This window comes from Rhinoderma darwinii, chromosome 3, assembly GCF_050947455.1.
Source record: "Rhinoderma darwinii isolate aRhiDar2 chromosome 3, aRhiDar2.hap1, whole genome shotgun sequence".
Taxonomy (NCBI): Eukaryota; Metazoa; Chordata; class Amphibia; order Anura; family Rhinodermatidae; genus Rhinoderma; species Rhinoderma darwinii.
The window spans coordinates 263,642,585-263,656,095 of NC_134689.1; the positions used below are offsets into that span (position 1 = coordinate 263,642,585).

The window sequence follows — 13,511 nt, forward strand, 5'->3', positions numbered from 1 at the left end:
GATATCACACAACAAAAGCCATTGAAAAGTCATTGAAAAAGTCAAGATAAGGGATCTTGCCACGGTGTAATTAATGTGTTAAAAGTCAAGATAATGACGGCTACATCTGTATATGTGGACGTAAACTGCTATTTGGCCACGCTGCAGGGCTCAGAAGGGAGGGAGCGGCATTTGGCTTATGAAGCACAGATTTAGCTTGGTAGTTGTTCTCATTGGGGTTTTGCTGGTATTTCAGTTTATAATGTGGGGGCATATGTAAGCTGTGCGGAGTACATCAGTGCATAGTAAGAGGGTATAATCATGGGGTAAATAAATAATAATATGCAGATGTGTGGCCAGTGTGGCACTGATAAATGGTGCCAGATGTTATCCGCTTTTGGAACACTCTGCACATTTTGCATCGCCGTATTCTGAGAGCCAGAACTTTTTTATTTTTTCACCACCAGAGCTGTATGAGGGCTTATTTCTTGCGGGGCAATCTCTAGTTTTCATTTGTACCATTTTGGGGTACATCACTTTTTATTCCATTTTTTGGCGAGCAAGGTGACCAAAAAAAGCAATTCTGACAATGTTTTTTTGTTTTTTTTTTACGGTTTTCACCATAGGCTATAAATGACATTTTACTTTATTCTGCGGGTCGATACGATTACAGCGATACCATATGTATATCGTTTTTTTTATGTTTTGCAGCTTTTATAAAAATATTTAATTTTTTGTGTCACAATATTATGAGAGCCATAACTTTTTTATTTTTCATCAAAAAGCTGTGTAAGGGTTTGTTTCTTGCGGGACGGGTTGTAGTTGTTATTGGTACTATTTTGGGGTACATGCAACTTTTTGATCACTTTTTATTCTATGTTTTGTTAGCGGGGGTGACCAAAAAAATAGCGATCCTAGCAAAGTTTTTTATTATTTTCTTTTACGGTGTTCACCTTGCGGGAAAAATAACATTATAGTTTTATAGTTTGGGTCGTTACGGACACGGCGATACCAAGTATGTGTACTTTTTTTAACGTTTGCATTTTTTTCCCACAATAAAATACTTATAGGAAAAAAGCAGTGTTTGTTTTTATTCACTTGAAACATTTATTTCTACACTTTTATTCAACATTTTTATTAACTTTTTGTTTTGTCCCACTAGGGGACTTGAAGTCCTGCACTTCTGATCTTTACTCTAATACATTGCACTACCCACGTAGTTAAAAGTGGCCACAGCGATATATATGTTTCATTTAATGTACTGACATATATCTATATGCCAGTACATTAGCCTGTGTACTGGTTGTACACAGGCAGTTGTTAGGGCATACCTGAGTATGCCCTATTAACAGGGAATATGGTCAGACAGCCCTGGGGTCTTTCAATGTACCATGGGCTGTCTGGCCATACAAAGTAAATCCCTGTGACGTGATATTCTCATATTCACTTTGAATGCCGCAATCAGCTTTAATCGTGGCATTCAAGGGATTACCGGCGGAGAGCAAAGGTTTCTCTTCACTCTGCCGTTAGAGCGGGACTGCGGCTATGTATTACAGCCGTTGCCCCGATCCTGATCACGCGGACACACTCGCTGTCACACAGAACAAGAATGCTCGTCCTAATGCAGAAAGCACCAGCCGTCAGGATGAGTGTTCTTGTCCTTTGTTGACAACCGGTTAAGAACAGAAAACTAATATAATGCATATGGCAAACTTAGAACACCATTAGTATTTATATATAAAATGATAGAACCTAAATAAAGTGTGGCTTGTTAAAATAGATATGGTGGGCATTGGTTTAAGGAATGATTACACTTTCTGTAAAATAGTGGAGCATTATTTTTGGTCCTGAGTCTATGAGTTTCCATCAGTGCCCTATTTCCCCATTTTCCATGAGGGCTGCACTTCTCTATTACCTTTATTTATTTTCTACCAAAGTAAGTACAAACATTGCTTATGCCATTGGCAATGTGTCAAAAAGATAATACACAGGGCGCATGCACACATTCTGAGGAATGACTGCTCAATGAAAGTGCTCTGCTGTTAAGGGGAATATTTAGAGCTTAAAAGACTATTTTTAAGTATTAAAACAGAGACAAACAGCATTTCAATACTTACCTACAACTGTTTCTTCTTTGGGGATGAGTTCACCTTGTGGACGGTCCTCCAGGACCAAATCTTTGGCATCCGCTGCTTCTAACCACTGGTCCAAGATGGTGCTGAGCTGTTCCCCTGATGACGAGCATTAAGGGATCTCTAATTAGGACTCAGCTGACTCCTAAAATTTTTCTCCTGAAACTTTAAAGAAACATAGCCAACCTTATTCTTCTGATCTTTCCAATTTGATTCAACAGTTTCATTCTCTTTTTACAAAAGGAATTGCACAAAACTTCCATTAAAATAAGAAATGACCTAACTAAAGAAAATAAATAATTAGGCTATCTCACTGAGGTTCTTGAAAAAGAGTAGATGAATAGAAGCTTTCTCATTCGACCATACAACAAGAACTAGTCGATATACGTGATGAGAATTTTCTGCTTCAAAATAAAGTAGAGGATTTTGAAACGATCATTTGGAAATGGACAGAGTCCATAGAGCCCTAGCAATGCGTAAAATCGGAGGCCCCCAAGGGATATTATTACTACATTTCATGTTTTTTGTAAGTGCAGACAAATATTCTTATTATTATTGTCTCTTATTACGCTCCCAATACTAAACAGTTCACCTTCTTATCACATTTAGTACAATTGAACCAAATTCAAAAGGTGCAGTTCTTATATGTGGAGACTCTAATTGCGTATTAGATCCAAAATTAGACAGATCCTCCTTCCCTTCTTCATCTACTAATCGCCAACTCAGTTTAAATACTTATAAAATATTTAAAATGCTTTTCTCACGTTATCATTGAGTTTGTTCATGTTGAGAATTACATCCTAGGACTAAAAATTATACACTTTTCTAATCCCCATAATTTATATACCAGAATATACTAGAGTATATGGACCATATACTTGTTTCAAATACATTTCTCCCTAGTATAAAGAAAGGTTCTATTCTATCAGTTCCATGGTCTGATCATAGTCCTATTACTCAATGTTGTATTACTCTTATACAGTGCCAGCCGCCTCCTAATTGGCTTTTAAACAATTCTTTATTTAATAAGATTTTTTTTTATTATCTGAATTATATTTTATTATCAATGCCCTATCTAGTTCAAATCCTGCCTCCTAAGGCTGGGTTCACACGTGGCGGAATTTCACTTAAATTCCGCTGCGGACACTCCGCAGCGTTAATCCGCAGCGGTGCCGTTTGTCCATTGACTTAAACTTTAATTTAGCAGTGTTCGTTTAGACGAGGCGTAAAATTCCGCTGCGGAGCATAGGCTGCGGAGCGGAATTTGGTGTCCGCAGCATGCTCTGTCTGTTGCGGAGCAGTGGCGGACTCATGGCGGAATTTCTCCATTGACTTCAATGGAGAGTCAAAATTCCGCAATGAAGTCCGCAGATCTTATGTGTGCTGCGGAGCGTATTGGTTTTACTACCATGACATTTCTTCATTCTGGCTGGACCTATGTATTTCTAGGTCTACAGCCAGACTGAGGAAGTCAATGGGGCTCCCGTAATGACGGGAGCGTTGCTAGGAGACGTCTGTAAATAGTCACTGTCCAGGGTGCTGAAAGAGTTAAGCGATCGGCAGTAACTGTTTCTGCACCCTGGATAGTGACTACCGATCTCAATATACATGTATCTGTTAAAAAATATATAAGTTCATACTTACCGAGAACTCCCTGCTTCTGTCTCCAGTCCGGCTTCCCAGGATGACGTTTCAGTCTAAGTGACGGCTGCAGCCAATCACAGGCCAAGCACAGGCTGCAGCGGTCACATGGACTGGCGCGTCATCCAGGGAGGTCGGGCTGGATGCCGAAAGAGGGACGCGTCACCAAGACAACGGCCGGTAAGTATGAAAATCGTTTACTTTCACTAGGGAAAGTGCTGTCCCTTCTCTCTATCCTGCACTGATAGGGAGAAGGGAAGCACTTTTCCCGCAGTCCGCAGCAGCTAGTCCGCATCAATGTACTGCACATTTTGTGCAGATCCGCAGCAGAATCTGCAACGCAGATTCTGTGCGGCATTGATGCGGACAGTTGCGGAGGAAATCCGCCACGTGTGGTCATGCCCTAATGGGAAGTGCATTAAACTGTTCTCAAGGGACTATGTATGCAAGAGACATCTCATAAAAACGTGAAGTACTTAATAAACAAAAAAGTTTAGAAAGTTTAGTAGAACATATAGAATCGGAAGCCAAATGCTTCCCTAAAATAAAAAACTTAAGGTTAAAACTTGATAAAGCTAGAACTGAACTAGATCTTTACCTTCCTGAGAAAGCAGAACAACGTCTTAGATGGGCTTCCAATCGATTCTATATACTAGGTAACAAACATTCTACTCTTCTGGCAAAACGTTTACGTTGCTCATCGGAACAATTTACCCCTATTACACTACAAACTAGACGGGGTACTCTCACTACTAATCCGAAACATGTAGTTACTGGGTTTGGTTTCTATCTTTCTTGCCTATAAGACAACAATAATGTTTAAGCACAGACTTTCTTGGAAACAAACTAACCTTGAATATACACACAATTTGTAGATGCTCTCCTTATCAAATAATGGCTACTAAAAAGGGGAATTCCACTTAATCTTTCTTCTGACATATTTATTTGATGCATCAGTAAGTAACATCCAGGTGTGTAAGCTAGAACTCTTGCTGATTTAAAAAATGAAGCGGCCATGGCACTATGTAAAGCACTAAAACCTCTTTGGACGTGGAGGCTTTGAATGTACAGTTCTTTCATGTAGTGGTAATCGTGCGGCTATCCGCCCAACATCACATGTGGATGTACATTTACTGTGATAAGTGAAATGATTAATGCATACCTTCAATTCTAACTTGTATAAAATAGGCTGCTGCACATAGTGCAATGTACCAGTTTGCCATTAGATGCATTAGAAAATGACTGTTCCTTAGGTTGTGTTCACACTCAGTTTTTTGACGAGGAAACCGCACCAAAAAACTCCTCAAAAACCGCCCGAAAATGCCTCCCATTGATTTCAATGGGAGTTGGACGAGTTTTTTTACCGCGAGTAAAAAAACCGCGTTGCGGTAAAAAGAAGCGTCATGACCCATCTTGAGGTGGTTTCCGCCTCCAGAACCCCATTTCAATCAGTCAGAAAGAGCAAAAAAAAAAACCTCGACGAGTGTTTTGACGAGTTTTTGTCAAACCACTGTGCAAAAACCTACTGGAGCAGCTATGTTCAAACAGAGTTTTTGCTCCAGACGGTTTTTGCACAGTGGTTTGACAAAAACTCGTCAAAACACTCGTCGAGGCGTTTTTTCCCTCTTTCTGACTAATTGAAATGGGGTTTTGGAGGCGGAAACCGCCTCAAGATGGGTCATGACGCTTCTTTTTACCGCGACACGTTTTTTTTAACTCGCGGTAAAAAAACTCGTCCAACTCCCATTGAAATCAATGGGAGGCATTTTCGGGCGGTTTTTGAGGAGTATTGCGGCGCGGTTTCCGCGTCAAAAAACTTTGTGTGAACAGGGCTTTAAAAGAAGCGACATGACCCATCTTGAGGCGGTTTCCGCCTCCAAAACCCCATTTCAATCAGTCAGAAAGGGTAAAAAAAACACCTTGATGAGTGTTTTGACGAGTTTTTGTCAAACCACTGTGCAAAAAACCGTCTGGAGCAGTTTTTGCAGGAGGAATTTTCCTCCTGCAAAAAACTCTGTGTGAACACAGCCTAAGTGTTTGTGCCTGTGATACACAATTCTGCAGCTCTCTGCAAAACAATTGTCTAGTGCTGCAATGTTTCTAGAATTGGGGCAATAAACCAGGATTTGTGAATCTGAGGTTTTTACCAAGACGGTTCCTCCCAGATCCATTTTAACAATGTTATAATCATTTGGTCCCGTAATTCAAATTTTAGGTATTAGATCCAGACATGGATTCCCTCTAAAACTAGGGCTACACACAGACTTTCTTCAATAGAGTAATACAAACCTTAACAAGTGATTTTCTAGCTATTTCCAAGTAATTTTCATGCCACCCTATAGAGGAAAAAACAATAGCTTCTACTTGTTAAAATCACTCAGAAATCCAGCATATATTGATTAAAAAAAGGAATCTCTTGCTTGACTGGAGTGATTTTGAAACTACTCAATAAATTTCAGCGATTTCAGAGCGACTTTTTTTAGTAAGTGATAAAAAGTCTAGATGTATCCATTGCTAGGCTGAGGCTTGACACAGACACTTGAAGCAAGTTTTTGTTTAGGTATATAGTGCAGAATACACACAAGTTCATGTGAGTTACATGGAATCACAGAGCGCACCGAATAGGGGTCAGAATTAAAACAAAAGTCTGCTGATACCTTGGTACGGGGCTCTCAAAAACGAATTAGGGAGTTCATTATTACTTATATTCTTTGGCCAAGTTTTATGATCAGTCGTTACATCAAGAATGCAACTTTGGGAGGAATATCTCTTGTACCTGTAGACAAAAAAACATTTTACGTAAAAAAGAGATAAGTAGTCAGATGGAAACATAAAGCAACAGTTTCTACATTCTGTATTGTAATGGTTCTCCAGTTTTTCTTTAATCAATATTCGTCAATTTTATTTATTTTTGATAATTACATCACTTTTTCTTTAAACACTGTTAAAATGACAAACCAATGTAGATATTTCCAGATGTTTCAAAATAAAAAAAACTTGACATGGGGTGTACTTATTTATTCCTGTGACTGTTCTTTGTTAACCAAGTAGTTTACTCTTAGATATGCATTTAACATATATTTTCAAAAATAGTTATTTACTAATTATGAATCAGGATTGGGTGAGGAAATAATGTAGATCAGTGTTTTAAATACTGCCCCTATGAAAGTTCTCTTTATATACAGTAAATAAGTAAAAGGTGGATAGATTGAAAGCAGAAGACTGTTAGAATAATGTAATTTAGGACTCTTGTTCACATTATAGTAAAAGCTGCATTCTTATCAGGGTAAATATGTTTCTGTAATGGAATTTTGGCTATGGCTTGAGCTTTGAGGATCACTGATTCTTCTAATTGCTCTATTAGGCAGTGGAGAGTTTTCCACTACGTATCTGTTGTGAGTTAACCCTATAATAATGTGATTCAATCGTTACACTTTAATTAAATTTAGTCAAATCCTGACATTGACAAGACCTGATGAGCTGCTGGACTATTAAATATTCTGAATAAAATAGAAAATGGTATCATATTTTTGGGCGTAGATATAGAGAACCTAAATAAAGTGCAGGAACACAGCCTGAAATAAAATGTAAATTCCACAAGAGTATTGGGTTAATTTCACATTTTTGACATGTAATGCCATTTGATTTTTGTTTCATTCTGAATAGTCGATTAATTGTGACTAAAGTTAAATATACTAAAACCTGTCTTGTATTTATTAGATTGCAGAGACATTCATTTATGTTATCAATGATTCCTTTGTAATCTTTTTTCCTCACTCTACCCTGCCTTTCTGTAAAGCCTTCCACGCCTTTGTTTAAAATAAAAAATAAAAAATTTATAAAAAAATAAGAAAAATAAATAAATGTTAACATGTATTCCCTGATGTATTCCCATCACATAATTTTATGGCATGTCACTAGCATACGCCAGAAAATTGATCGACGGTGGTCACACGACTGTGGCGCTCTCAGCCACCAATTGGGCCACAGTGAATGGGGCTGTGCTGCAGTACCGCTGTGCAGGGAAAAACTTTGACTGTGGCCCCTTTATTCTGAAGGAGGATAGGGGTTATCCTACTTGGTTATCTCTGTTCAGTCTTCTGCTTTTAGGCCTGTGGATTCTAACATTCTAGACTGTCATGATTTCGGACCATATTGGAAGATTGGATTAAAAAGATTTCACAGGTTTCCATTTTGGAATTTTTGATATTATGTTCAATAAAGGCATTAATGGCCATTTACATGAGCAGATAATTGGTTAGATTGAAATGCTAAGCAGCGTGCACGATGATAGGTGAATAGGTTAAACAACTGAACGACTAACAGTAAAGCACTTATTGATCGTGTGGAAAATCATTTTTGCAAATTTACAAATAATTGTTGGTCGTTATGACATGGTTTGTAAACATAAATAGTTTGAACAGTAGACGAGATGCGAAATGAAGACTTATTCTAGCAATTATATTCTAATATATGACCGGTGTGAATTCAGTAATAGACAATTGATTAAGTGACAAACAAAGAATTTCGAATGATTATTTAGCCGATAAGGTTTTTGTGTCTGTATTTGCTGTTAGAACACTTACAACAATCGAATCCACAATTACTAATACAAATAGCTGCTTGTGTAAACTTTATAAAATAGAATACCCCTTAACTGGTAAATAATACAAAAGTACTAGGATTCTATTCCAGAAATTATTTTTTATCTTGTATATTTGAAGCAACTCAGGGGGAGTGCAGTTTGACCCAGTGGGACAGCTGGCAGGCAGGGAGTTTGGAGGAGTAGTCCTCTATCACGGATTGGCCACAGTGTTCACAGTGGCAGGGCACACCTCCACTAGACCTCCAAAACTCCTAGGGTTGTCACAGTGATGAGGGGGTTGCACTTAGATGATAGTGGTAGTTGTTCCCTGGGGCACCCTGTGTAAGTGTCTCCTGACAGGTGGAAGGTGGGGTGCCCTGGATGGTGTAGTGCAAATGAAAGGCAGGAGACTGTAGTAAAGTTGAAAAATTAAACCAACGGTTTCTTAACATGACAGCAAATTGCAGAACACTTCCAAGATTGAGGTACACAATCTTACAAGGCAATCTTCCAACCACGGACTGGCTGAGCTGGAACAAGGTTTCCCAAATCTTACGTTTTCTCTTGACTGTAGCAATTAATTTCTCTAATGCAATTTCTCATATGGTGATTCCTCTAGTATGCAGTTCCCAACTGAGGAGTGCACAAATATCACACAGTTCTTCTGTGGTCCTCCTAAGCTACACTCTGCTCACCAACTGACACTGGACATGGAGGGAGCAGGCCCATACCATTTTAGCTCTGGCCTCCTTCCAGAAGCATCCAGAGATGCTCAATAGAAAAGATAGGGAAATGATCCAGTCATAGCAATTCATGCCAAACACATCTTAAAGGCACATTACAGTATTGCTCCGCAAATAAAGGCAAACAGTGCAAGCATTCATTTAAACCAGGTTTCTAAATGTAATAAAGTTGAATCCATTCTTGTAACGTAAAACAAATTGCATATCACCTTTAGTAGTATCCTAGTGGGACACAACATAATTAGGAGGAATTTAGATGGAATCCTTTCTGAGCAAGGTCAACACTGCTGCTTTTCTGTGATTGACAAAAAAAATATGTGCCTACAAAATAATAACTATAGAGGTGTTGGTCTGTGATATAGAGAAGTTGTAAGTTATTTATCAGAATCATTAGACTTACTAGACTAGTAGACATTATACGATTTAATTTCAAGTCTGTATCTGTTCATGTAACCATCTTAAGGGGTCACATGTAGCCCCTAATATTTTTCTCCCAATTCTTTGAGCCAGGGACAATCATATCATGTGTATACTATTCTTCATAATGTGGTTCTTCCAATTGAATCACAATTTACACGATTGCACTGTTGGTTCTATATTGTTGGTCACAGTACTTATGCCTAATATTTTCCTAAAATTACAACTGCATCCTATGAGGATGCCTTACTTTAAGCCCTGGGCCACACACAAGCGGGTTACATGTGGGCCCCTGGTACCACTGTCATGTTGATTGTAGTAGAAGTATTTGATGTAGGTCACAATAAACCTGTCAATTTTACCATTTACTCATAGTGATTATGTGACACTTGCATTTAGATCATACTGAATATGACTACATAAAGTTAACCTCAATATGCATATACACATTAAAAACAAACAAACAAAAAAAAACAATTGAATAAAAGCTGATTAAATGACAAAGGGCCTGTTCACATCCGTGTTGGAGGCTCCGTTAAGTTAATGGGTTCCGTCTACTGCCAGTGATGTCTGTGGTGCAACGGAACTGTTGCTTCCTGTATTCCCTTGTTCTACTCCTCTGACAGGACAGACCAACAGAATTGCCCAAAGCTGATGTGAACAGGGCCTTACTAAATGAATGGTTGAGTCTTGCATTTTTTTTTTTTTGGTGGAATTGCTTGTTTGAACTAACTTACAAATTATTGGCCATTCGCTGACTGCTTTGAATGTAATGTGTGTGTGGAAAGTTCATACATCATACAACATATCATACAACACTATACATTTTATAGTGATATCTTATAGACAAATATGTATTTAGATATTGAAAATTCTCATGACGCTTCTGACACATAAAGCCATTATTTATAATTATTTTTCACCAGTCTATATTTTCCGCTATAGTTCTAAAAATGTTTTATTTTATTTCATTTCAGCATGAATTCAAAACTTGGGCTGATTTATGTTTGTCTTTTCCATGCAGAGCTCTGGAGTCTTACATGTAAGTGTACATATCAAGGTGCTTCTAATTGTAGGCATAAATTAAGAATTGACATATATTCTCTTATTCTATATACAGTATCAGTGGTTGCAGCTTTGTTTTGTTTCTACAGAGCTTCAATGCTTTTTATTAATATTATAATGATACTTCTGCTGTATGACAATGGCCATTTCTATGTCATTTCTTTTTTTATTCTTGATAGATACGCAACATAATATTGACTGGGAAATTCAGCGATATGATGGCTGGTATAACAATCTGGTTCATCATAGCAGAGGCTCAGCAGGTATGTTCAGAAACCTTATCCTAACTGCATATGTCACTATGACTAGTTCTTTTAAATTAAAGAATATACAAGAATCCAAGAGATGTTGGCCCAAATGGTTCAGACCAGCCAGAAGGGATGAATATGCTCATAAGGTTTCCCTTAGTCTTATTTAAAAAGGTTCCTGATTTGAAGGAGTTAATGCAGTAGGGCAATGCATACATGGGGTTAACACGTCCTAGAGGGTCCAAATTAATCCCACTATCTTACCTTTGTAAGGGTATGTTCACATGTGCCAGATTAGTTTGAATTGGGCTTTCAGAATTCTATGCACATTCTGCAGAAACAACCCCATTCAGATATATTAAATTGTTTTTTATTTTAAATTATTACTAGGTTCTAGACTCTTGCGGCTCATGCCTCCAGCATATTCTGATGGAGTATATCAGGCAATGAAGGAACCTCATCTTCCAAACCCCAGAAAAATAAGCAATGTTGCTATGAAAGGGCCTTCAGGTCAATCATCTCAACGGAACCGAACAGTCTTAGGAGTCTTTTTTGGTAAGAAAAGTAAAAAAAATGTAATCCTTTTTCCCCAAGGGTAAAATTATAATTGGTTAATATATCAAAATGTAAATTCTATTTGTCCGTGCAGTAGAACTGTGTCTGGAATTATGGAGCATGTCAGTTTTTTACGAGCCGTGCTCTCATACTTTATATGGGAGCAAGGCCCACAAATGCGGGTGGCCATCAGTGGCTGGCCGTGCCCGTAATCATTGACAGTGATTCCGGGCACAGCCGTGTGCATGGAGCCTTAGAAAAGAGCACAACATTTAAGATGTTACACAAAGACAATTAGTGCATGAGGTGATACAGCATTAAGATAAGCCGGGGCAATAAAACTGAGGTTATAGGGGTTATGACTTAGGAGATAAGGCATCTGGAGTCAGTCTGATGGGGGATGTGACGTGTGTCCATGTAGTGGCTCATAAATCCTGGTGTTAGATTGAGGCCTTGTGTCAATGACTGGAATTTTATCATCAGCTTGAATTCCCAAATATTTCTTTCTGTCATTCTTAAAATTACCCTTCAGTATTAGGACCTTTAAATCTGCCATTCTGTGGTCTGCTCCGGAGAAGTGATTTCCCACGGGTGTACCCAGCTGAATAAAAGTAAAACGCTTGATCAATCAGACATTTAATAATATAATGGCACTGCCATAACCACACTCCTTAGTTGCAGAAGTGAAGTGACTGAAACTATAAAAAATCTCAACAGGGGAAACATTTCCACTTGTCTGTTCGCATTTCAGCCTAATTTTGAATATTTTTGTAAAAGGAAGACTAAATGGGTCTGATGCATAAAAACCCTCTTAGAAAACAGATGTTTCCCTTTAAGTGTTTGTCACTGGTGTGGTCCCTTTAAACACCTACGAGGAATTTACCACCTTAAGTGCCAACCATGCATTTCTCTCTTTAAGGGTCTGTAGCACAAGCTCCTCAAGTATCTGCAATCATTGCCCTATTAAAGGGGTTACCCCACAAACCATTGTAATACCAAAAGACCAGAAATGCTCTTAACAAGTTTCAAATTGATTTGCAGCATATCTAGCATGAAAAATGCCTTTCTCAACTTTTTTTTCTTTCCTGTGTCCTCCATGGTGCTGCTGATCATATGAGCAGCTGAGGTTGGTACCCTGAGCAGAATCATTTTTCTTCCCCTTCTGGCAGTTGACAATATAGCCCGATTTATTTACATGTGTAAGATAGAAAATATTGATTGTGAGCCCCTTTGAGAATAGAGACTGATGTGAGTGATGACTATCTCTGTACAGCGCTGCAGAATATGTTGCTGCTACAGAAAATAAATAAAATATACCCCTTCAAGCTCATTCCCTGCAGATTTTGTGTTAACTTGTTTTCACTCCTAACAGAACATGGAATTTGATAACAAGAGACCAAACTTTTCCGTATCACTGTATTATTTTCTACAAGTTTATTAAAGTTTACATAGAAGTATATGAAAAATAGTTTTCATAGCTTGTTAGGCATATTTCAAGTTCTTGCGTCTTGGAAAGCTGGGTGACAACCAGCTGTATTTGCAGCCATATGTATCACCAAGATTTTTCTGACAACAGGTATATTGTAGCTGAGAAATTGCTATATTGAATTTTTTTTTAAATGTATTTATTTAATTTTATGCAATAACAAATTCCATGAACAAACAGCATTAATATTTATTTAACCTTCCTACCCTCTTAGACTGGTCTGGATTTACATCTAATAATTCCATTTTCCCCATGATGTTTTATTGGTCCAAATCCCCATACTTCGATACTATAACAACTCATATTTCATTATTGTTCCCACATTTTGTTTCCATATCTTTATATCTAAAGGATTGTTTGATAACCAATTTCTAACAATTTGGAGTTTTGCTACAAATAACAGCTTAATTAAACCATTTTTGTTTCTCTCTTGGAATATTCACTTCCGAATTGTCTCCTAATATTACTAACTGGGGTAAAAAGAATATGTCAATTTCTAGTCGCTCGGAGGTTACCTCAAAAATAACTTCCCAGTACTTCACAATTTCCACACATTCCCATAGGAAATGTGTCTAGTCTGCCGCTACTTCTCCACATCTAGGACAGCAGTCCTCTCTTGTTTTGTACATTTTCCCCAAGGATAGCGGAGTATAGTAAAGT

General features: G+C 38.0%; 1 protein-coding gene across 1 annotated transcript in view; it reads left to right on the plus strand.

The window, feature by feature from the left end:
• The first annotated feature begins 10,475 nt into the window (after positions 1-10,475).
• Positions 10,476-13,511, plus strand: part of LOC142748069 (dual oxidase 1-like) — a 131,658-nt gene continuing 128,622 nt past the window's right edge. Inside the window, exons 1-3 of the mRNA XM_075855192.1 lie at positions 10,476-10,539; positions 10,742-10,825; positions 11,201-11,365. Of these exons, the coding sequence (XP_075711307.1) occupies positions 10,476-10,539; positions 10,742-10,825; positions 11,201-11,365 (313 nt within the window). The remainder of the gene's footprint in view (positions 10,540-10,741; positions 10,826-11,200; positions 11,366-13,511) is intronic.